Source organism: Crassostrea angulata, chromosome 10 (assembly GCF_025612915.1).
Source record: "Crassostrea angulata isolate pt1a10 chromosome 10, ASM2561291v2, whole genome shotgun sequence".
NCBI lineage: Eukaryota > Metazoa > Mollusca > Bivalvia > Ostreida > Ostreidae > Magallana > Magallana angulata.
In genome coordinates, this window is record NC_069120.1 from 24,255,650 (window position 1) to 24,280,846 (window position 25,197).

Genomic DNA, 25,197 nt, shown 5'->3' on the forward strand with positions numbered 1-25,197 from the left:
ATCTGCAATTAGCTAATTGCAAGACATCGAGGGAAAAGTAGGCAGATGGTGTACAATACATTCCCCTATAATCGAAGTCAAGTTTGAATAACGTTGGTTTGTTTATTTCTACTGAATAATACACATACACCAAGTGACGTCAGCATTTGGTACTGAGAGTTCTTTGGGAATTGCTTTCTGTTCCACCTGTACCACAAAATTTAATTCTACAAAAGATGAAAAAGAAAATAATAAGCATTAAGAGGGCTCGATGGTCGTCGCCATTTTTAGACTGTATTGTTCTCCTTAAGAAGGAGAGCTCCATATAAAAATATAGAAAATACCCAAATTTTAAAGGTTAAAATTACGGATTTTTTCGTAACTAAATAATAGTTTATAGCCAAAACATCATTCTAAAATTATAGGTAGATCTGATGGTGAATTTGTTGACCATCCAGTGTCCTTAAAATATGAAAAGTGTGGTCGTTAGTCAATCTGTTGATCAATTGTGGTTAATTTTTATGCGTCGCAGTTTGTTGTCCATATTAGTTTGATCATTTAAGCATTGAATCATTATTTTTTTAAAGATGTGGTCTCATAACTGCAACGGTGTGTGCATACATATTGAATAACGCGCGCTAGCGCGTTATGATAATTTGTTTGCACACACCGTTGCAGTTATGAGACCACATCTTTCAAAAAATAATGATTCAATGCTTATATTTACGTTTTTAAACATTTATTTCCTTCCCGCAAATATGATTTGTTTTTAAAAAGCTCTGACTTATTCAACGAGTAATGCGAAATTAACGGAAGAGTCACTGGAACAGCCGAATTATGCTGACAAAAATAGTGCACAACGTTTTAAATTCTAATTACACAATTTTATTTTTCTTTCTTTGATTTAATGATTTTACTTTTTGTACCCTAAGAAATTAATCAATTGAATTCATTTAACCGTCAAAATATATTTACATCAATGAAATATTATAATCAGCGTAAGTATAATATCAGGTCGTGATCCGGTTTGAAGTCGCGAGAAGAGTCAGTCATGTTCTTCGAGAAATACTGAAGGATTACTGAATGTATTCCTACGCACCAGTTTTGGTGATTGGGTCTTCTGTGTTATGCGTAAATATCACTCAAATCAACCAATGCAATTTAATAGAGGGAAAGAAAGTAAATGTAAATATTTAGCTGTGTACAAAAAAACCCAATCTTCACCAAATAACTGGTTTTGCATCGTCCTATCGAAAGTTGCGTACATTCATTGTAAATAATTTGACCACATCCCCTTAAACCTTGAATTTTGGGCTCAAGATTGTGTTAATGAAGGGTAGTGGTTTATATAGCTCATGAATATTCATTTGATTATTTGTTTCTGTTCTCTTGATATGAAGTGTGCCATGTCGGTATAAATAGTGCCTGTTTAGGAGGGTAAGAGTTGAAATTGACACCCCAAGAAAACCATTGTCAACCGACGCGAAGCGGAGGTTGACAATGATTTTCGAGGGGTGTCAATTTTAACTCTTACTCTCCTAATTTGGCACTATTTATTTTATTATACTGAATGTCTTGATTTTCAAGTAAACTTTACTGATTTTATATAGAAGTGGCCTGAATTCTATGGTAAACCGTACACGCATAATTTTCGCGCATGTAACAATTTGTTGTGTTACTCGTTGCCAAGCGTGTTGCTAACGCTGAGGGTAATAGAACGGATTATCAACTGCGTCTAAACCAATCAGATATCAGTATTTAACATGAAAGTATAATAATGGTCAATAAAGACTATAAATAGTAAAAATCGTGTGTTGCGTTACTGATCAGTTCTGATAGACCCAGTTAATTATATACATGTAAAGACCTTTTGCTCTTTTTCGGTACTCATTGTCTGCATCTTCAATCATAATTTGTCCAATAAATGGTTTTGTCACTTAGTCTTGTTGATCAAGAAGTTAAGGTTGGTTAAATATGAATTGATCATCTATATGAAATAAGCCGAGATCGTGTTTGTTCTGCAAATCTTACTTTTGAAAAGAATCTCCGGCTACAACTTCAACGCTTTGGAAAAACAACTCCGGGTGTCTGAGATGAAATGGGTTCCACTGGAATGGATTGATACTGATGCCGTGATGAACCCAATGCAGGGACACGTCGCGAATCTCGCCGATGTTGTGGGGCACGGCTATGAGAAACGAGTAGCTCTGGCCGGGGTTGAAATAGACATAGCTACGAATGAAGAATGGTGATAGGTTTACAATGCAAACCAATCATTGTTTGTTCAATTCGCCATTTTATTAAAAAAAATATTCAAAAATCGGTCGTAGTTTAAAAAATAAAGACCAGTTTGTTAGCTTTCTTACTCGTCGGTGACCACTCTTTCACCAAGTTGCCCGTTCGTGCCATGTATGTTTGCCCTGAGTTCACCGCGCCATTGATGGGAGCCCGATGGATTGCCCAAAGTCACACGGAGAGCGTAGTGATATTCTGAACACCAGATTCAACAGAAAGAAGGGGAAGAAATTACTACTCTCTCTTCACTCTCTTTACCAATTTCTTTCTTTTAAAACGAGAAACAATTGAAATGCTTTCTCACCACAATATGGGGCTCGTGATGTTGTTTTCATGAAAAACTTTTTGCCGTAAGCGCTTTTTACAGATTTTAACTCGTCGGCATGGTAACCCATTTTACCACAACCGCCTGGTACAGTACAGTCTAAATGACATGTGCCATCCTGAAAATGGGTCACAAGAATGCAATTCAAGTCTTGGAAACAAGATCGAAATAATACGAAAATGCTTTTTGATGTCATATAGTCGGTACCTGAAAGTGGTCGAAAGAATCACAACTGTAGCCTTCAAATGGACATTGGCTGTTTATCGATTCCGTAAAATACTCATAAGCTCGTAAGTGGTTGCATGCAATAAATTGCTTTGTCCCTGAAACATTGTTATATAACAAGTAAAGATAAGATATAACCTGAAGGTCCACCCTTGAGTATTTCGATCAAAGATTTTGAATAGTTAAGATAACCGTCATATATTCCTCCCTGTATCAATATTTGTGTTACTGGGTCGGCGTTACATCCGGGTTGATCTTTGCCGCCATTCGGATAAAAGTCCACGTGACCCACAGCTTGCATCATTCCAAATCCTGCAATCAAAAATATATTTATAGTAGCTGAGCGTACGCAGAGACCAAGTTAGATTGTCCATAGAAGAGCAAATTTTGCTGTCATGTGCTGACCGATGTTTGGGACCAAGTTCTCGGAGTCTGTATGTAAAGCGTCAACAAAGATTGCGTCAGAAGGATCTAAGCGGACAGCTATGTCAGTGTTTGCAAAGTAGGGTCCAGCAGGATCAAGACCTGGAACGTAATGTTAAAATAATTAATGAAAGGCGTTTTCCATGGCGCATAAACATTAACTATAACCGTGAAGCAGAAGAGACCGATCACCGTGATGGGTTACCCGTGATTCTCCCCAGGTTGGGCGTCTTTTCTCCGGCGTACCCAGCAATGTGAGCGCCAAGACTGTGTCCAATGACGTGGATCTTTGTTGGTTCGGCATTGGAAACTCTCTGAATGATAAAACACCTCTCGAATGATCATATAACTACAGTTCAACCCAAAATTAAATACCACATGTATACTCAATTGGGAATTCATACGTTTGGCTGTGTTATATAGTTACGGTTGTATTTTTCTTCTGTCTTACTTGTAAGATTTTGATGAGCTTTGCAATTTCAGCTCCAACAACACGTGTGTTAGCTGTGGCCTGGGTGTATGGGAATGAAGACCCACCGCCCCAGTCAATCAGAATGACGTTCAAGTCGTCCGCCTTCAGAAACGCATCCTTCATTTTCTGCCAAAAAAATGGATAAACTTACTCGGAATTTACATTCCAATGCAGTCTAAAATACCATGCTTTATTTAAAACGGCGACGTACCGCCATCCAGTCGACGAAACCATTTTCGAGGAACCCGTGCGATACGAATTTGGTGTCTTTCGTTCTATCAAAGTGGGAATTCCGAATGCTGTCGTAGTCATTGGCGACGAGTTGAGTGTAATGACCTGTGTTCGATCTAGTATACAGGAAGAACCTCGTGTTGATCTTCTCTGGTCTCTGAGGGAGGATGTTCAGGGGCCGATGGATGCTCCAAAAGGGACTTCCCGTGCTGTAGCAACCAAGGTCGTCATAGCAAACACTAGAGCCTGTTTAGCAGATTCAATCACAGGAAAACGATTTCAACGATGCTGCACTCGTTAAAAAGACGTTGGAGGTATTGTCATACTATAACTTTTTAATTTCCTGGGCGAGCTATTTACACCCACCAAGTAAATTCAAAATTCACAGAATGACAGTATTGCTATCTTTACTGTTTAACATGTTGAAGTAGGACATGACTTTTAAAAACATGTAAAATTCTATATATATGTACATGTACTTACGTTTATGAAGATTATGTAATGTTTCTGCCTGGTCCTCACTCAGTGTTCGGGCATTTACCCCTGTGAGAGTCCAGATTGAAACCAAAACAAGCACCTGCCACATCATGTCGCCAGACGTCCCTGACGGTGACAAGAAAGCCGGGCCTTATCACTTCAGCTGACCTACTCGTGGATTCCATGATACGAAATTCCAATCTATTTCCTTTTCTTGAGTTAGAAATAGTTCCATGGCAATTTCTTTTAAGAATCCACAAATTGTCTGATTGAATTTATCAATTCTGTACTTAATTTATGTACCGTTGATAAGGTTTTAAACCCGTTTACAAGAAAACATTGCCTGATTGAATTTATTGAATCTGCACTTAAGTTATGTACCGTTGACAACATTTCAACCGTTTACAAAAAAACATAGTCTGCTTGGATTTATCAAATAAACATTACTTAAATTATGTACCGTTGACAACATTTCAAAACCGTTTACAAGAATTACATTGTCTGATTGAATTTATGAATAATTACTCTGTACAAGTACTTAAGTTATGTACCGTTGACAACATTTTAACACCGCTTACAAGAATCACATTGTAAAATTGAATTGATCAAGTCTGAAGTAAAGTTATGTACTGTTAATAACATTTTAAGGGTGTTGTTTACTCAGGGTTTGAGTTCTCAAATTCGGATTGTTATAAAGTTCAATGTCATGAGTAAAATTTGTTCTAAACACAAAAAGTATCTGTGAAATGAATTATTATTGACATAACATTCGATATTTCTACTATATTATGGAATTATGCCAAAACAAAAATAGACTTTTAGCCAAACAGAGGAAATTCGGACTAAATTTTGCAGATTTTGTTTTCTGCTAAAATGTTTTTGGAAGTACTCTAATATTGAAAGTTAAGATTTTATATTTTAGTCTATATAATTTTGCATATTTTCTGTTAGTTTTACCTCACTTATTCATTATAATAACTGTATGGTCCGAATTTAAAAAATATTGAAATATGCTTAAAAACAAGAAAAGACACCATATCTCAAAATTTTGATCATTGACCTCATATAAATTATATGCCAACAGAATGAGATCAATATAAGTAGTTTAATACTATAAATGTTTTTGTATTATCATCATTCAATTTTTTGTAAAATTGGATCAAAAATGGGTAGGAATTTGAAAAGTGATAGAGGAAATTCGGACTGGAATATTTATTAAAATTGTGAACGAAAACTTAATGCTTTGTATGTATTTAATGTCATTGTCATTCATAAATTGTATTTCATTTTCAAAAGTGTTGAGCAATTTGTATTGTTTTCATAATTAAGAAAATCTCAATCATAGTGTAAAATTTTCAGGGATTTTCCTTTAATTTTCCAAAAATATACAATGGCCATTGACTCAAAAAGTAGGTCATTGACCTACTTTTTTAAAAATGAAAATTATCACTACAATAAAAGGTCTATAACACACAATAGTTGGTTTTTCATTATCATCAGTGGAATTTTTTTTCGTTCTGAGTAAACGTCATCCTTAACACAGTTTACAAGAATTACATTGTCTGATTGAATTTATTAAGTCTGTATTTAAGTTATGTACCGTTGACAACATTTTATTACCGTTTACAAGATCGCATTGTAAAATTGAATTTATCAAGTATGTTATGTACCGTTACTAATGTTTCAAAGCCGTTTACATGAATCACATTGTCTGATTGAATTCATCAAATGAACATGTACTTAAATTGTGTACCGTTGACAACATTTCAAAACCGTTTACAAGAATCACAGTGTCTGGTTGAATTTATTAACAGTCACTCAGTACTAGTACTTAAGTAATGTAACTTTTGCAACATTTTAACACAGTTTACAAGAATTACAATGTCTGATTGAATTTATTAAGTCTGTACTTAAGTTATGTACCGTTGTTAAAACCGTTTACAAGAATCACATTGTAAAATTGAATTTATTAAGTCTGTACCTAAGTTATGTACCGTTGTTAAAACCGTTTACAAGAATCACAATGTAAAATTGATTTAATTAAGTCTGTACATAAGTTATGTTTTGTTGACAACGTTTGAAAACCGTTTACAAGCATTGGTTTAATTTCAATTTTGATATGAAGTGTGTTTGAAAGCACTGCACGACATTCCAAATTATGTGAAAAAAGAACAATTCGTCAGAACTACATTGAAAAGAATCTTAATTGAAACAAACAGTTCAATTTTTAATGAAAGACAAAGTTAATAGATAACACAAAGAACAAAACACAGAAAACAGGTTTAACTAACATTATATTAGGCTAATATTAATATTCATCATCAAGAAGATTGGTGTATGAATCGTAAGTTATATCAAACACGTGCCATAACTAATCAATGTAGTAAAACATTGCGAAAACTAGTATCATATTGCACTCAAAGTTGCACTAAAATCGTGCTGATACCAAGAACTGAATGTAACGTTGGTTTTTTGGTGACATCTTTATTCTATTGCGTTTCAATCGCATCTTATACGTAGTAACCTTTAGGCAGGCTGTGTTACTATAATTAAACTGCTTTGACGCCTAGTGAACACGTCTTATCTCATCCCAGACTTTTGTCTATCATTTTGGGGCGCTTTTTCTTTTAAATTGATCGAGTAACATGCATATGACACCATAAGACAACACATTCTGATGTGGTTGCAATCCAATAAATGGGGAAAAAAAGTTTTTTCGCCTGATGTTTCATTATTTGAATCGGTCGATTTGTATCTTCCAATTCAGCAGTAATTTTTTTTCGCTATTGATTCGTTTGATTTGGTTGTTATTTTCTCTTTGGTTGTTTTCACGAAAGACAACAAAAGCAAATATAAAGCAAAAAAAACCCCCAAGCTAGACCCTCTGTGTTACAAGGACTTCACACAGCACCAATGCCTGAGCATTGTTTTCATTTGTTTCCTTTCGAATCACCACGTATCTACAACAAAGCAAAAAAAAAATATTAAAAACTTAATATAGAATAAGGACGACTTTGTCTTAGCCTGGCCATTTTTTAAACTCAACCTCAAGCCAACCCCCCCCCCCCCCACCTTTAAACTGTTATTTATACACTGTATACCTTTTATTAACCCCCATAAGCACTAGGTTTGCCCGAATATAAACTAACTTTAGTCTATTCTGACACATGTAATGATAATCTATAGATAAATATAGAAGTGGTACTAGTGTAACCTTTTAACCTATCTTATACACGTTCATGTATAATTGTCTTACGGACACATCTTTCTACGTTCTTTGGATATTCTTCTTTTGAAAAATAGAAGAAAAAAAGCCAATAAAGATTAAAAAAAAACATCGATTTAAAATTTTTCGCGTATATGAAAAGATTAGATTCAAAGTCACTGCGTAAATTCATGGAGCTGGTTTTTTTTTTGGGGGGGGGGGGGGGTTTGTTTGTTTTTTTTTTTTGTAAACCCGATACTAGTATCGAAATTTACGAAACAAACAATAATGATTAAAATTTTAAAAAATAAACAATTATTAAAATTTAAAAAGAATAAGCTTTAGAAAGTAATAAATGAATATACTCGATGAGGATTTTTTTCTCCCCGTCCCCCAAATTTTCTTTGACCACTAATATCATTTAAACATCAAAGAACTGGAAGTACTTATGGGAGTTTTTTTTTTTTTTACAATGTAATAATTAAGTCGTTGTCTGTAATAACACTACGAATCGATTTAATAAAATAAATGTATAGCCCTGTACATTTCTTCAATGACTATATTTTAATATTTCATCGTATAATTGCTGAAAATTATATAAATATCATAATAAAAAATCATTCTTTGCTCAAATATGGTCGGGCGTGATCAAACCTACAATGGCATTAATAATGCCTTCGAGCTTTATCAGCTGTTTATTGGTTTTTATCATCCCGACCATATTTGAACTCCTCAAAATCAGTCCTTCGGTAATTTCTCTTTGGAAAATCAAAGATCTTAACAATCTCTGATCCTTAGCAATGTTCGATAACTCTTAATCATCCGGAATTTTTTTATCCGCATAAATCTAGACAAATTTAATTAATCTTGAAGTGTACATGTAAATATACGCTAAGTCATTCAACGAGCGGCTCCACGGAGACCTAATACCTAGAGGTCAAGGGGTTCAAGCGACCGTTGCACCGGTACAACCTTTTTTCAAATTTGATCCCAAATTGAATACAATATTTATTTCATAATATTCATTGTGGGAAAAATTGCAATAACTTCGTAAAATTCATGGATACTATCAATTGAAAGACTTTCTTTTTTTTTAATTTCATTTTTAAAAGTTTAAAGGATAAAAAAGTTTAACATTTTTAGGATGAAAATGATACTTTGAGGCTGAGGATCGGAGAACCTTAAAATACTTTTTAGATTATATTTAATATTGTAATAAAGTGACTTGATTCGAAACATACGAGCAATTTTAACCGATTTTTTAGAGTGTTTCTGCTAAATATATCCCTCAAGGATTATATATGTAGCATTCAAATCCCATTGAATTTTTTTGTCAAATGTTATTATAAATTCAAAGCCATTTCCATAAATATTGGTAATATGTTTTCAATAAAAATCGATATGCATAATTTGCACAATTTTGCTGATTGATTATTGGTAATCGTAGAGCCTATATTCATAAAGAAAATGATCCGAGTGACTGAATAGAAACGATTTTTTAAACATGAGAATGGAAAACGTTTCAGGAGGGACACTTTTCCGCTCACAAGCATTCCATTTTTTTATGATTATGTACTGGAACATTTCATTTCAATTGATCAGTGTTTTAAATCTACAAGTTTCTATTCAAAATAAAAAAAAGTATAAAGAATTGTGAAATATTTTTGACAATCTGTCATCAGAAGAGAACCTTTTCCTGCAGACGGTGAAACTGATTCTCGACAAAAGTAGTGTCAAGATCTGAACAGAGCTTGCATTGATTGGCTTAATGGACCAGTTAATTTTGCATTCCCAACTTCATTCCAATTAAATTCCAACTTCCCGTTGGTAATAACCCCCGTTTCTGACTAGTTTTACTACCAATTATGACGTAACAATGTCCCCACCTTCCGTCTGTGTTTTGGCCACAGCTAGTAATGATTGATTTCGAGATCTCACTCTGTCGATAACAAAGTGCCCCACTCTTGGAATTGACATCGGCGAAACTTGGTTCTGTCTTCTGAATCGATATACTTATATTTTGAAGACCTGTAAGTCAAGACATTGTTTTAATTCATGTACAAAGTTTAAACAAATCGACCCCTTTCCACACCCCTTTTTACTAAACCTAGGTGATTCTCTTTCCAAAGCATTTAATGGTTTTCTGAAACATTCCCATTATTGCTTTAGATCGGAGACTCGTTTAAAAAGTAAATAAGAAGTCTGGATGGTCGAAAAATTATTCAGTAGACCTCTCATAAGATTTTTAATATGATGTATTTGACTATAAGTTATCATTTTATTTAGTTAGGAAAAATTCAAAATATCATTACTTAAAATTTTGAACATTGTTCTATATCGTTAAACAGAGCTCTTCATCTCTAGGAGGTTTCTATTGTCGTCTAAAAATGGCCACGGCCATCTGATCCCTTAAATTTGCAGCATATTGCCGATACCTGCATTAGGGCCTTTGATTATCACAGCCTCGATTGGTCGGATAGCCTGTAGATCAACCCACCAGCTTGGCGATATTTCCTCATCTAAATTAGATTTAATTTATTATACAAAATTTAAGTGTTTGTGCGCAGTGAAATGTTTTGCTGTTAAAGACATTTTGTAAATTTGAAAATTCTAAAGAAGGGTTAGGGAACAAAGCTATTCAGTTAAATGCTGATTTTCTGGGGGTTTTTTATTGTTGATATCTACCGGAAGTTACCTGTCTGTGAACACGTTTCGCTGTTTCCATCCACTGCTAACCTAGAGTACCCATCGGCAGCTGTTGTCACGCGGTCAGAACTCTGTTTTGTTGGTTTTTCAAGAGCGAAGTTGTTTGTGGCAATAAATTGATCTGTCGGTTGACAGTAAAACAGTGAACATTCACAGATTTCCAATAAATGTTGCCAGCAAAACGATTAATAATATTGTATTTATTATGCCTTATTAAAATAAACGTTGTAATGAATTAGATTTTGGTGGGGAAATGGAATGACCCGACTACCTCGATCTGGAGTGGACTGGACTACTCCAGGGGTATATAAACAACTGTCCTGAAGAATCTGGGAGACTCGTCAGAGAACAATGGAGTACAGAGGTCAAGATAGAAAGAGAGGTAGGGTCAGGTAAAGACTAGTGGCAAGAAACCCAGGGAAATGAGGCGAGGTGCTTGGTGTAGTAAATCTGAAGAAGATTGAGACACCGAGTACCTCTCTCTCAATAGGAACCGGGTATAGAAAAACGGCACAGAAAGCCCGTCTAATACATTAGCCCATTTATTATTTATTTATTTAGTATGAAAAGTTGAATCTACAAAAGTTTTGTTTTAATGATACTACAGACAAAGAAATAAGTACAGACTTACTAAGTCAATAAAGGTCATTCTTACATCATGGTATCGAGTGTGAAAATATTTAATCTTGATATTGCAATTTTAATCAATTACTATACCAATCATAATAAACTCGTATAGTTCGAGGAAAATTGATTTGATATATCATCACCGATAAGCCAGGACAAAAAATGTTACAATATCAATCTAAAGGGATTTGGACACGATTTGAGCTCAAAATTTGAATTTTGTTTTTCTAATTTTAATTTTTAGAATGGTTAATATGGGTATTTCTAATGCTTGTCAAAAATTGATAGTCAAATATTGAGTTATAAGCAATATACAGAGTTTGAAAGTATTTGTTTTGTATACAAAGCTTGAGCTTTGTTATGGTTTACATTTATTTTTACTGGAATAAGTCTCAATTAAATGTTACTTTTTTCTGTTTATTGTATTATCTATGAACACGTTGAATCAGTTTACATTGTTCCCGCAAGTCATGTCATTTGGTCAAAGAAATGGTAATTCCATACTTTACATTATTTGTAAACAAATATAAGACTTGAGCTTTGTTTACATAACAATGATTTCTTATGTATCAATGTATCTCTCTTATAACTTGACTTCCAACATTCAAATTTTGGTCAATCATTCAAAATGAGCAAGTAAACCATTTTATACATTAAAAAAAAAGAAAAAGAAAAAGAAAATTTTGATCTAAAATCGCGTCCAAGTCCCTTTAACATGTAGCAATAATTTACAGGTACTGAAATCAAAACTTTCCTTTTAACGTTCCATTTATTATTTATTTATTTATTTAGTATGAAAAGTTGAATCTACAAAAGTTTTGTTTTAATGATACTACAGACAAAGAAATAAGTACAGACTTACTAAGTCAATAAAGGTCATTCTTACATCATGATATCGAGTGTGAAAATATTTAATCTTGATATTGCAATTTTAATCAATGAAAAGCATGAGTGTTTAACGCATTTTTATAATCTAAGTAATATGTAAAAATATTGAATCTGTGTTGTTAAGATAAAAAAAAAACGGGAAAAACTAATAAATGTACTGAAACTCGTATTTTTTATCCCCCCCCCTTTCTAAAAAAGCCCAAAAAACCACACACACACACACACACACAAAAATACAAAAAAAACCCACCATAATCAACTTTAGAAGATATCACTGCACATTGCACTTGATTTTGGAACAAATACATGTAGATTGAGGCTCACGACATTTGCGGACCACGATATATTAAACCTGATCGATTCAAATTTTTCAAAACTAAAGCTTAGTAGAATCTATGTAACTGTGTTGATTTTTTTTAAAATCATAATACACATTAAAACGATCTATCTCAGAAAAACCATATTGTCTGTCCAATATTTACAGTACACAAATATACTGTATACAAATATTTACTGTATACAAATAAAACAACTGTACCTATGTACACTTCTCTTTATTCAGAATATCTTGATCAATTAATAATAATACTATTATCATTTATTTAAAAAAAATACGATTTTGCCAGATGATGTATGAATAATAATTTTGTAACTTTCTATTTATTTACATATATACTAAATCGACTGATATAATAGGTGCCATTACTACTTTTATTACTATTACATTTATTATTATATATTCGATACTTCAAATTCATGTGCACATTATTTTGTTACATATACACATGTATCATTATAAATAAATGTTTAGAAAAAAATAATACATGTATCTGTATTGTTTATGCGTCCTAAAATTAGCTGACCATTTCGTTTAAAATCTTGAATTCTAAAACTGGAAATATGACCACATGTAAACATGTACATTCATTACCGTATCGACATCAGTCCTAAATTACGGAGGCTGGATGACCAACAAATTAATCATCAGATCTTCCCTACTCTATAAAAATATATGATCTTTCGGGCCATAAACATTTATTTAGCCAAAAAAAATCCCATCATATAACTTTTGTTTTAAAATTTGAACATTTTCCCTATATACAGAGATCTCCTTAAAAAGGAGGTAAATAAAGCCTAATAATGGCAACGACCATCCAACGTTCTTGAGAGAGGCTGGATGTGTCTCGTAACCGTTACCGGCATTTGTGCTATTTCTGTATCTTTAGAATTTACATATAGTGTAGTTAATTAATATTCGAAAGTTTCAATTTTGGGTGAATTTTGTAAATTGTGCATATTCGTGAAAACGTAAATTCGTAGATAATCTATTCTATTTACCAAGTATACTCTTGACATGCTGTTTACTTCGATGAACATTTAAATATGTGGGATCTGCTGACCAACGAAAACCTCGAAAATGTATGCCCAACGAATAATGATGAAACCACAGAACATTTAATGTTAATCAGTGCGATTGCATATAGTAAGTAATAAATAATATTCCCAAAACTTAAGGTGGTAAGGGACACCTCCATGTTATGACGTATTTTTTACCGAAATAAACACTAAAATCTAGTATAATCTAATAATTTTTTTTCTTTCCCAAAATTGCCAACTAACGGTTCGAATCCCGCTGGGACTTTTAAATTTTTAAAACGTATTCTTTGATGTAAAGTTTGAAAATTCTAAACTGGTGAAAGTATTTTATTTTTAATGTACTTTAATCCACAGACAGATGTCCCAGACCACCATATATAATATGCTTTATTTTGATTATAAGAGAACATCCAACAAAATCGAAAAATGCAAGAAGAATATAATGTAAACAAATTATTTGAAATTTTATTCTCAAGCATTTTTTAAATCAATAACTTTGTATGCATCGAGTGTTTTATCACTGCGACCCGATACGCAAAGATTCCCTAATTTTTCTTCCGGCGTTAATTAACCGGAAATGGAGGAAAACCTAGCTTATGTTGCCAGTAGAAGCGGAAATTACTTACCGACATTTTCCTCGATAAAGCGCTCACTCCAAGCCACCTGAAATCAATCAATGTAAAATTTCAACAGTGACATGATAAATACTCAAGTAATTTTTGGAGGAAAGACACACACACATTCTCTCTCTCTCTCTCTCTCTCTCTCTCTCTCTCTCTCTCTCTCACCTCTTCATCCCTGTTGCATTGGTTGACTCTAATGGTACCGGCCACCATCAATACCAGAGATATTGCAAACAACAGGCACCCACATATAAGATACACGAATCGCAATCTTCTCGAGGCGCATGACGCTTTGGATTTGGTCAAGACGGGTACGTACTTTCTGATCATTTTAATGTTTGAAGACGCCAGCAAATGTCGCTCGTCACCGGGCAGTGAGGTTCCTTCCGGAGAAATCCTGGCATCTTGATTCTGTGGGTTCACTTCGTTCATATTCCTATCGGAGGCTACTCAACTCTGACTGCCGTTCACTTACGTTCTACATATGTATATATATGTAGAAAGATCGCTTGCAAAAGAAAATGAGCCCACATAAATCGATAATATTGCTGTCAGCTTTTGCGTTTTGAAATTCGCTCTCGCGGTTCATTATTCAATTTATACCTGTAAGAGAGGGATCAAATATCCGTCATTTCACAGTTCGTGACGAATTATTTATTTCATTTTATTTAATTTTTTTTTTGTGTTTATTTTTTTAACACTTTTTTATATAATTCATATCAAAAAGTACGTGCATATAGATTTAGTCAGTGATGTAGGATAATATGATGTCTTTTGGAATGGAAAATAGCAATATCGTCGTGATTCAAGACAATATTTACGAGATATTATACATCTATAAAAGTGAGATATACATGTTGTCAGACATAAAAGTTCGGGTGGACTACCTGGGAACTAGAGTGTCATCTATGGTAACAAAAAACTGCAATTTACGTAGCACAAAAAATGCGCTAGTTTTGGACTAATTACGGTAACCTTATTTCCAAACACATTCTGTGAAAAAGGGTACCGTAAATTATTTATTCAGTTTACTACTGATATCGTTACTTTAATTGCCTACAACGTTCTCTTAAACATGCTACTGACCTCAGAAATTGAAGTCTGTTAAATTCATGTCCAGATCGAGAGTCGAGATTTTTACATGTAAACAAACTGTACCATTTCAATATTTATGGGGGGGGGGGGGGTGTGGAGGCTGTTGAGATAGGTAAAGTTAGCTTCTAGTAACTGGCTACTAGAACTAGTAACTGGTTACTAGCAGTAAGAAAAGTTGGGTACGAGTAACTGGTTAGTAGAAGTAAGAAAGTGAGCTACTACAGTAACTGGCTACTAGAAGTTAGAAAAACTAGCCACTAGTAACTGGCTACGAGATGAAATATAAGTTGGCTACTAGTAAATACACGTCTACTAGTTACTTGTAACTAGTTAATTTTTTAACTATTACATTAATTCATTTAATATAGTATAAAGATGTCTACTAGTGTTGTCAATATAATTGTTTTTGCAGGTCACCTACATGGTATTCAGTACAATTACTCAGATAACTCTCGTTATCTTATCAGCTACTATGGCCTCTATTTACAAATTATATCTCTATTTTTCAGCAATTTCATACATTTTACTCAAGTAGCTGTAAACATAAATTGAGGATCGATATATACTTTTTTTTATTATTTCTAACATTCTCCCATGTCACTCACATGATATTATAATAATACGGTTGTTCAGATATTTCACTTAATCTGTCTCGTTAGCTACTAGCCTATACGTATATTTCATTACAAATATGTTAAACAGATAAGCTTCTTTTAGTGGCCAGTTACTGGTATAACTAACTTTACCTATCTGGGCTGGTGGTGGTGTTTAAAAAAATATCAGACTGCGAGGCCAGTAAAGTGGTAAAATGTCCGAGAATTTTTTTGGGAATCAAAACGATTACGGTAATCGAACCAAAACTAGCGCAATTTTTCGTGCGCCGTAATTTGCAGTTGTAGCTCCCAGGTCGTCCATCCGATTTTTTTTTCAGACCGGGAGCTACAGAGTACAGAAACGCAGCTAATATAAAAGATGTTGGTGATATATTGCCCAAAATTAAGATCCTTCAATATGTGAAACACGCCATAAACCCATAAATAATCTTTTCTTTATAACATGAAATGTAATTTTATTGCAAATTGTACAAAAATATAATGCTTGCGAAGAGGCTGTAAGGATTACGTTTACTCAAGGTTTGAGATTTCAAAAAATATTTTTACAAAGTTCAATATCTGAAGTCCAAAGTTGTTTTAAAAACACAAAATAACAACTTTATTAACAAAAAACGATACTGATATCCATGATTTGTTTATTTGAGGAAGATATATTCCGACAAAGGTAGATTAAAATTGAAACAGAGGAAATTCTGACTAATTTTTTCATTTTCTTATTTTCTCTTAAAAACTTTCTGTTGCAATGTAATTGCAAAAGTTAAGTTTCTATGGGTTTTTTTTCATATCATTTTACATTTTTTATGGCTTTATTTACTTGTCTATAAATTCATATCACTGGCTAGCACGCGATTGGAAAAATCTTTAAAATACATAAAAACGATTCAAGATAAAATAACTTGGAATTTTGAGTTCATTTTTATTGTTAACACTTAGAAGTTTAACTAACCTAAAAACACTTTTTCGGGGGGGGGGGGGGGGGGGAATAAAAATTCTTTATATATCTCAGCGTGAAAAAGGACACATGGTTAAAAAGTGGAACTCATTTTCTAGATCTTTTTTTATTACAAAATCTCTGATTTCTTAGCACCTTGTTTTGTCGACCCTTTTCAATATGTAAAGAGTGTGATGAAGTTCGAAAAATACTTTTTTAATTTAATTATATCATGATTAATTAGTTTCCTACGGCGGCGTGGAATGGCCAGAATGAAAAATAAACAATCTTATTTGTTCGGACGAATTAGGATTTGTTCGGACGAAATGGTTATTTGTTCGGACGAATAGGTTATTTGTTCGGACGAATTAGGATTTGTTCGGACGAATTAGGATTAGTTCGGACGAATTAGGATTTGTTCGGACAAATAAGTTATTTGTTCGGAGGAATTACAATTTGTTTCGACGAATTAGGATTTATTCGGAAGAATAAGTTATTTGTTCGGACGAATTAGGATTTGTTGGGACGAATAAGCTATTTGTTCGGACGACTTAGCTATGTGTTCGGACGAATAAATTATATTTGTATATAAAAACAGATTATTAGATGAGTAATTTACAAGACTATCTGATCTGGCAGTAATGTAGATGATGAAGGAGGAGAGGGTCTGTGATCAAGACACCCTGTGCCTTTCCTTAAATGTCGTTTTTCCTTCAAATGATAGCACCTAAATGTTATACATGTACTAGTCACTGATATTTCATGGATGTTGGAACAGGGGCGGCAGAGAGGTCGCCGCCCCAAATAATTTTGCATAAAAATGAATTTAAAAAAAATAAGACTGAACTGAAACTAATAACGGCGATCTGTATTCATTGGAGCGGCGGTTATAATGGCTATTTTGGTTCAATGGAGCGTGTTAGTGTTAACTTTATTGTCAAAAGTGGGGTATATATATATATCTTTCTGGCTTATTTTGACAATCAACAGTGTATTAATTACATAAGTTCGACATTAAAGCCCCAGTTTTTTCTCCCATGGGAGAAACTTTTTTATCAGGGTGTGCTGTCAACAAAAGGTTACAATCCAGTCAGATTTATGATTCTGCAGTGATGTTCTGCGTAAAAAGCTAAATAACTTTCTTCAGCTTTGATGATCAATTACAAGTTGTAAGTTAGAAACATATCTTATGATCTATGAAAATACATATAATATGTAAGCACGCGATTCACGGAAATCCATCTTAGGATTTTAGAAAGTCTTTGAAGTTCATCAGAGATTGATAAGTTGAATTCAAACTTTACTATGTTATTTAAGAAATTTGAATTTTCTAAGGGGTACGGTTGATGCACATAAACGTCTTTAATATAAATGTGAGTTGCGTTATACTGATGCACATATTATGTCGTCAAAGGTAAGAAATAAAGGTTAAGTACAACTTTGCTTGGTTTCTTATATAGTGTCATCAAATAGGCGACAATATAATTTATCACTTATCGATCAATTTCGCTGTCTCAATATGAAAAATCTTTCGATGGCCCTGCATTTAATAATATCTGACATATTTTGCTGCCAGAATATAAGCTAAAGTCTCAAAATCTGTCAATAACTGGGGTAATATTATTTGTTATGGCATGGCGCGATTTTGTTTTTGTTTGTTACTTTAGAGAAACCTGCGATGCCTAGAATGTGCATCTCCAGGGGATGCATCTCAAGAATTCAATGAGAGTGGGGGATGAGGTGGGGGTGGTGGGCAAACAAAATTATCTTTAACCGCCCCCCCCCCCCCCACATCAGGAAATATTCCTGGATCTGCGTATGATGTCGTAAACTGATTTAGACATTTCACATGTGCGTATTCATGACTATTCTCTCTCTCTCTCTCTCTCTCTCTCTCTCTCTCTCTCTCTCTCTCTCTCTCTCTCTCTCTCACACACACACACACACACACACACACACACATAATAATTAACTTATTCAGACCAAATATCTTATTTATTTGTCCGAACAAATAGCTAATTCGTCCGAACAAATACCTTATTCGTCCGAACAAATAAGACGTTTTTATTTTTTCATGTGGCCCTTCTCCGCCGCCGTAGTTTCCTGAGATAAGATTGCAGACAAAAATTATCTACAGGGTGCATGTTGATATAACATACTCTTCGGAAAGGTTGAAAAAGATGACATCAAATTTTGTTTATAAATATCTAATATTTTACACTCAATTATCTTGTATGATTAAAATATTGATTTGGACAAGTTTAGTCAAACAACTCGTTTTGTACGGAAACCACCCAGTTATTGTTATTGACAAGCATGCTTTCGTAATATACAAATGCAGTCTACCCTGTAAACAATGCACTAAATTATATGTAGTTTTTTTTTTGTCGACTATTCTCTTACAAAAATTACGTAAAAATCAGAAATATTTTAATATTGGAAGCATAAAAAAATATCAAAATATCTTCAAAATTTTAGAAAAGTAGAGGAAATGCGGGCTAAGCAATATCAATTATAGGTAAAAATATTTATTCCAGTTTAGTAGTACAAGCTGATAGACATTCTGATATTCTATCATTTCATTGAAGAATAGAATCTTCATATCTAAATATATTGTACTTTTACTACTTTGAGTAGTACAAGCTGATAGACATTCTGATATTCTATCATTTTATTGAAGAATAAAATCTTCATATCTAATTCAGATGTCTACATAAGTGCAAAGAACTATGCGAACTTATGCGAAAACAAGGAGGTCAAATTTGATTTAACTGATAGAATCATTTGGTTATATGATCTGTTTGACTGTGTCAAAATTTTATGAATTTCTTATTATAAGAAGTGTGTTTGATAAAGAGAAGACTCCTTCCTTAAAAGTATTCACAACTGAATTTTTTTACGGGGGGGGGGGGGGGGTATTGCTAAACTGAGTTGAGATAATTAACTCGTTATAAATTACGAGATACTTACTCGTTATTACAAGATACCAACTCCTTATAACTAGTTAAAAAAAATTCATTTATTTTGAAAATGAAGCCTAATATGCTTTCGCTCAAAACAAACCGAGCCAAATCTTGAAGAAAAAAACGCCGCAGTGTTTTTATTTATTTTGAAAAGGCATTTTGGATTCATTTCTTAAAGGGGCATGTTCACGATTTGATAAAATCCTTTTTTCTGTTTTTATTATTTACAATGCTTTAGGAATGCATTTCTAATTATCAAATGAAATTTGAGAGTCAGTCGTAGAGTTATAAGCGAGATTAAGGGGTTACAATTCTTTGTCTTGTAAACAAGGCCCGTACCTTGTTTATGTTTACATAGGTTCAATATACCAGTAAATGATTTTTTTTTTCAAACTGATCTGTCTATCTTCTTATTCATTTTAAGCATAAAAAAACAGTTCTTAATGTTAAACAAATTCATTTTAAGTCTAAAACTGGAATTTTTACTTCGACGTTTAAAATGTAAACAAAAACAAAGCAGAGAATCGTAAGAACTGTAACTTGCTTATAATTAATTCAACGAATAACACCCTAATTTTGGTTGCCTAATAAAAATGCCTTACTGAAGCACTGTAAACATTTAAATCGAAAACTAATTTTTGACCAAAATCGTGACCATGCCCCTTTAAACTAATCTTCAAATTGCAGCTTTCTTCTTATTAAAGCAACAAGCAAAATAAAATGAAAACAATTGATGAATTCATAAATAAGTAAAGAAGTTGATTTTTAGAAGAAATGGATTATTATTTTGCTTGTCTCAAATGTATTCAAATGTTTTAAAATATCAAATGAAATTCATGGAATGCGAGTTAATAAACTATTGGAATACCAGTGGTTTTTGTTGAATTTCCAAAGACAGTGCTGGTTTAAGTACCTCACCCTAAATTGAATGAAAAGTAATGTTTTAGTTTCACGCTTATAAATAAATTAAAATGTTCAAGTATTTTTCAATACAAGAAAAACAATATAGATGGCTTAGAGCCGATGTATACTTTTCCATTTACATGTATATATATATATATATATATATATATATATATATATATATATATATATATATATATACAAACTAGGGCTTTTCCTGACACATCTACAGGGATTTCTCATGCGATTTTAGGCTTCTTTTCGGCAAAGGCAATACGTATCACATCTCTCCGAAAGAGATGGAGAAACGTGATGATTGATTGAAGTAAAGATATTTTGTCTCGATCACCATAATTACTGGCCATTTTTCCTTGATCAATTTAGATCGTGCAATTTGGAAATTTCCAGCAATCTCTACCGGAAAGAAAACGATTAGTAGTTTCTATTTTCGTTTTAAATTTTTCTGTTTGATTTCTTCTGCTGTAAAACTAAGAACTTAAACAAAAAGAATTTCCATAGATTTTAATTGACAATGATTAAATATCATAATTGATTGAATAATCGAAAATTATAAGATTCGATATATTCTGCACAAACGCTGCATCTCATTCGATTTATTATTACACACGTACGTAGCTATATGTAATTCAGTAGACCGTAGAATGCTAAAAATAGAAAGAATTTGCTATAGGTAAGTACGTGTGACTTACCCCCCCCCCCCCCCCCCACCTCCGGTCTCCCCAACCAAGTCAATCAGATCATATGAACGTTTCATTAATAAGTTTCACTGGTTGGGTGGTTTTATGTTTATGTATTAAAGTATTGTGTTCTTCGTTTGTTAATTTAATGTTTGTTTTCTTTTGTTTTTGCATTATGTACAACTTCACTATTTTGAGGTGAGCTGTCAGATAAATAAAGTTAAAAAATACTGGTAATGAGATATCAGTTGAACCAGATTAGGATTAACGTATTTTACAGATTCACTTAGATATGGATTTCAAAAATCCAAATCAGTAGAACTTACTTGAGGGTTTTTTTCCGCGAAAAAACAAATATATATATATAAAATGAAAATAGACGGCGTTGTATCTGACAACCGGAAACGAGCACTTTGCATTCTTGAGTGTCATACAAGCAGCTTTTAATGATTAGCTATGCATTCCAAACAGCACGGCCCATTCGTAACTCTTCTTTTTTTTCGATATACTTGTACGCGATTGAATCAGTCGAGTTTTGCCGAATGTGAATTCGGCAAACCTTGGCCGATTATATAACGCAGTGGCCAGAAATGCTTTGAGAACTTATGATTGTTTTCAGGAATGCTGATGAAATATACAAAAAATACAAAAAACAAAAACAAAATAAACAAAACTTTTTTTAGGTAGAACTTAGAGCAAGTCCGTCATAGTTTTGATTTAGAAATTAATACATATATAAAATCTATGTCCGATTTTTACTTTTCAAATACATGTATATATTTTTAAAAAGTACTTAAAGTAAAACAAACCTACAAAGAGTGCATTCACAGCTCTATATGAAAATATTATTATTTGAAATTAATCAAAGACCTTTGAGCCAAATCATTTTAAAAAATTCGATTAAGATCACTCTTAGTCCACACTGACCTATAATACTCGAAGCCGGAAGCATTCATTAAATGACTCCGGCTAAGAATATGGTTGGTCAGTTTATATTTAGTTGGACTTCTCGGATTAAAAAAAAGTGAATAAGAATTAAAGTTGAATGACTAACCATTTAGATAAAACATATTTACAGGTTGTCCAAATGATTTTTCATGAGCCGATTAGTGGAAGAAAAAAAGAAAGAAAGAATATGCATTAATGATATCATTTAAACATATTAATATATATAAAATGAAATTAAACACACATTTGAAATAATTGTGCAGTTTGGTAGGCATATACTGGTACTGGTATTCTAAACACTCCACTCAACAGAATTTAATAACAATACCAGTTTGAAAGAAAAATAATATTTGACCTAAAGCATTATTAAACTATTCGTTAAATGATTTTTTTTCTCAAGGAAAATCTTCAGAATCTGTGAATATTATACACAGTTGAAGCTATGATATATTTTTACTACTTACACACAAATAATCAGATCAAGAAATTGTATATTAAAAAAAATCTAAATATAGAACGAAGCATCAGATGCTGACACATCGTTTCCGTAGCATTAAAAGTGAAAGTAATTAAATTGTCTAAGATTTTTCGATAAAATCGAAACTAAAGGATAGGGATCTGATTGGTCGCTTTTTTCTATTACAACTCTGAATGCCGTCTTAAGAATTCATTCATTAGTTACTTTGATTTAACATTTGAAACTTTTCTTTCTAAAATTCTTTCTTTCTTTCTGCATATATAAATTCGACATCAGCGAAAGCATGATATATTTGAACTTAGTTTTAATAAGACTCAACACTGAAGAAATGAACATGCAACCAGTTTTATTATTTTTCACAATTCTATGTCTTTTGAATGGTATGTATCACCTGTAGATTTAACGTTAAACTGTTATGTTAGTGCAACCCTTTCATTTGCTGCAGTGAAGAAAAATAAAGTAATCTGCTAGAAATAATAAAGTAATCTGCTAGAAATATTTGAGAATGGAAATGAGATAATTTCGTAACGCGTTCAGTTTATATAATACTAGTATAAAATCAATCTTATCTTTACAGACTCTGTCAGCTGGGGGTTTAAACTCGCATTATTTCCAACCTCAAATGAAAACCTGACCGTTGAAATGTCCCAAATACCCGAGGATGTGATAGCCCACGAAAGCTTTATAGATGACGTAATTGTACCAGCGATCAACAATGGCGACGACAACGCTAACCGAGCCGATGGTAGCAGGCCGTCACCAGTTACGGAACACACGATATCGCGGAACTTCAGAGGACAACATGAAGTAGTCAAGAAAAATGCTCCAAAGATCATCAAATTGCTATCTACCAGCGATGTCCGGGTCAAGAGGTCCACAGCATTCGAATCGACTAGAGGTGCCGAAATGATGCAAGATTCGGCTGTTACTATGACGTCAGATTCGTCCACAAGGAGGAGCAGCGACTTCACCGAAACTCCTGGGCTGTCTCAAAATCAAAATAATTCAGAAAGTAATCCGAATTACTGCCCTCTGCGTATCTACACCGCGGGATCAGGAGTAATCACCGGAAACAAGATTTATGGATTGCTCAAAAAACCCTGCCCCGATAACAAACCATCCGAACACGACCAAGACTACGTGAGACACATACTTCAAAGGATCCAGGAATTTCTCGCAAAGTCTGTCCATTTCACCAGCCAATTGCTCTCCAAAATCTCCGAAATCGTTAGTAATTTATGTAATTGCTTTTTAATAGAGTAAAACAATTGCTTATAAAAGTTTTGTAAATGATGACGTGCAATCACACGGTCACATACAGTAATTATGTACCAAACAATTTTATTTCAACAGATAAGGAATGACAACTTAATTGAAAAACTCAAACAGGAAGACTTTACATGTTATGCCTCAGAAAACATGCTAGAAAATGAGGTAAGTAAAGAACATTTTGTGTTTCAATTTTTAGAAAAAAATAGTTTGTTAATAATAATTGTTACACTGGCGTAGCATTGGTTTATTATTTCGTTCTATTTCTAAACTTTTCCAAAATTAGCATAGCCCTTTTTTCAAGGAATACAAAGGGGTCGTCTTTAAAAATAACATTGAAAATAAACCGACTCGAAAATTTCTGTTCCTTTACATGTAATGCCAGCTAATTACAAGTTTATGATTGCATGAATGCTTTTGCAAATGATATCAGTCGCTAATTGTTGGAAACATTTTTACAGCTAGTTTACATTTAATATAACTATGTGATGAAACTAGAGTAAGTCAAAAACTCAACTGTGAATGAAACAATTGACATCACTTTATTCAAACTTTTTATCTTATTCCAGACTACTGCAGAAAACCTAACTGTGGAATTACACACATCCCTCCTCAAAAGTTACGCTCTTCTGGATTTGGCGATCAAAAAAAGGTGTCAGAACGAGACCGTCCGCTATGATAACATCTGTGGTGATGTCCAACAGTTGAGGAAAAGCGTTAAAGGACTTTTGTGTGGCATTGAAAACTTTTCCGTCCTCAAAGGAATAGATATTGTAGATTTCCCTCTGTATTCAAGTCCCGACGATGACGGGTTTCAGCATCTTTCATTTGAGCTCTACATGTACTTGCACGTCAATCAGGTTTACAATTTTCTAAGGAACTTCTCATCCAATGAAACATGGTCAAAGTTATGGTCGTTATAGTGATGTCAAAGAGCTAGAGCCACGAAGCATCAAAATATGCCTTAGAATTTTCACAAAACTCAAGTTTGAAACAATACAAATTGTAATTACTTATAATGTAGGGCACAATATTCTGCTTCTACGCATATGAATTTTTTTCACTTCGGCCCCACCGTTTAGCACATGCGCATCATCAAACATACTATGATCGTTAAAAATAGCTGAAAATTGTAGATTTTACTGCAGTATTTCCCAAATTTGAATGTGGCCACACTTGAGTACCTCTTTGAAACTTTTAAAACTGAGAGATATTGCATAAATGCTTCTGCCTGCAAAATTTCGTAGAGGTACTCAAGTGTGGCCAATGTGTATTTTACAAATTTTGAAAATTTTAGTAACAGAAAATAAAACCGACCACTCTGTTTTAGGGTAATTATTTGCTTCCTTTTTATTGAAATAGCAGAATTTAATTAATAATGATAAAGAATTATTATTGATTATTTACAAAATCACCATTTTATTAAATATTTGAGGAAGAAATGC

The 25,197-nt window shown here is 33.2% G+C and overlaps 3 protein-coding genes across 3 annotated transcripts; 1 reads left to right on the forward strand and 2 right to left on the reverse strand.

Moving 5' to 3' along the window:
* Positions 1-82: 82 nt before the first annotated feature.
* LOC128165715 (pancreatic triacylglycerol lipase-like) lies at positions 83-4,592 on the reverse strand. Its single transcript, XM_052830506.1, has 11 exons — positions 4,434-4,592; positions 3,931-4,196; positions 3,699-3,845; positions 3,453-3,561; positions 3,230-3,349; positions 3,017-3,136; positions 2,807-2,922; positions 2,579-2,717; positions 2,346-2,469; positions 2,011-2,211; positions 83-206 (listed from the first exon to the last, which is right to left on the reverse strand). Exons 1-11 carry the CDS (start codon positions 4,537-4,539, stop codon positions 140-142), a joined length of 1,515 nt encoding a protein of 504 aa, XP_052686466.1. The 5' UTR covers positions 4,540-4,592; the 3' UTR covers positions 83-139.
* A 2,021-nt stretch (positions 4,593-6,613) lies between these two features.
* On the reverse strand, positions 6,614-14,337 carry LOC128167224 (uncharacterized). Its single transcript, XM_052832803.1, has 6 exons — positions 14,019-14,337; positions 13,857-13,893; positions 10,328-10,459; positions 10,068-10,151; positions 9,519-9,660; positions 6,614-7,387 (listed from the first exon to the last, which is right to left on the reverse strand). Exons 1-6 carry the CDS (start codon positions 14,283-14,285, stop codon positions 7,303-7,305), a joined length of 747 nt encoding a protein of 248 aa, XP_052688763.1. The 5' UTR covers positions 14,286-14,337; the 3' UTR covers positions 6,614-7,302.
* Positions 14,338-22,811: 8,474 nt separating this feature from the next.
* Positions 22,812-24,675, forward strand: LOC128167879 (uncharacterized). The gene is made up of 4 exons (XM_052833825.1): positions 22,812-22,863; positions 23,061-23,710; positions 23,837-23,917; positions 24,322-24,675. The coding sequence occupies exons 1-4, from the start codon at positions 22,812-22,814 to the stop codon at positions 24,673-24,675; spliced, it is 1,137 nt and encodes a 378-aa protein (XP_052689785.1).
* Positions 24,676-25,197: the final 522 nt, after the last annotated feature.

Bases quoted from the DNA above. Each gene is read 5' to 3' on its own strand.
- LOC128167879 (XM_052833825.1), top strand. From the start codon at position 22,812: ATGAACATGCAACCAGTTTTATTATTTTTCACAATTCTATGTCTTTTG. The intron at 23,711-23,836 runs GTTAGTAATTTA...TTATTTCAACAG, and splicing joins TCTCCAAAATCTCCGAAATC to ATAAGGAATGACAACTTAAT. The intron at 23,918-24,321 runs GTAAGTAAAGAA...ATCTTATTCCAG, and splicing joins AAAACATGCTAGAAAATGAG to ACTACTGCAGAAAACCTAAC.
- LOC128165715 (XM_052830506.1), bottom strand. From the start codon at position 4,539: ATGATGTGGCAGGTGCTTGTTTTGGTTTCAATCTGGACTCTCACAGGG. The intron at 3,562-3,698 runs GTAAGACAGAAG...TTTATCATTCAG, and splicing joins AGCTCATCAAAATCTTACAA to AGAGTTTCCAATGCCGAACC. The intron at 2,718-2,806 runs GTACCGACTATA...ACCCATTTTCAG, and splicing joins ATTCTTTCGACCACTTTCAG to GATGGCACATGTCATTTAGA.
- LOC128167224 (XM_052832803.1), bottom strand. From the start codon at position 14,285: ATGAACGAAGTGAACCCACAGAATCAAGATGCCAGGATTTCTCCGGAA. The intron at 13,894-14,018 runs GTGAGAGAGAGA...GATTGATTTCAG, and splicing joins AATGCAACAGGGATGAAGAG to GTGGCTTGGAGTGAGCGCTT. The intron at 10,152-10,327 runs GTAACTTCCGGT...AATCTAATTTAG, and splicing joins CGAAACGTGTTCACAGACAG to ATGAGGAAATATCGCCAAGC.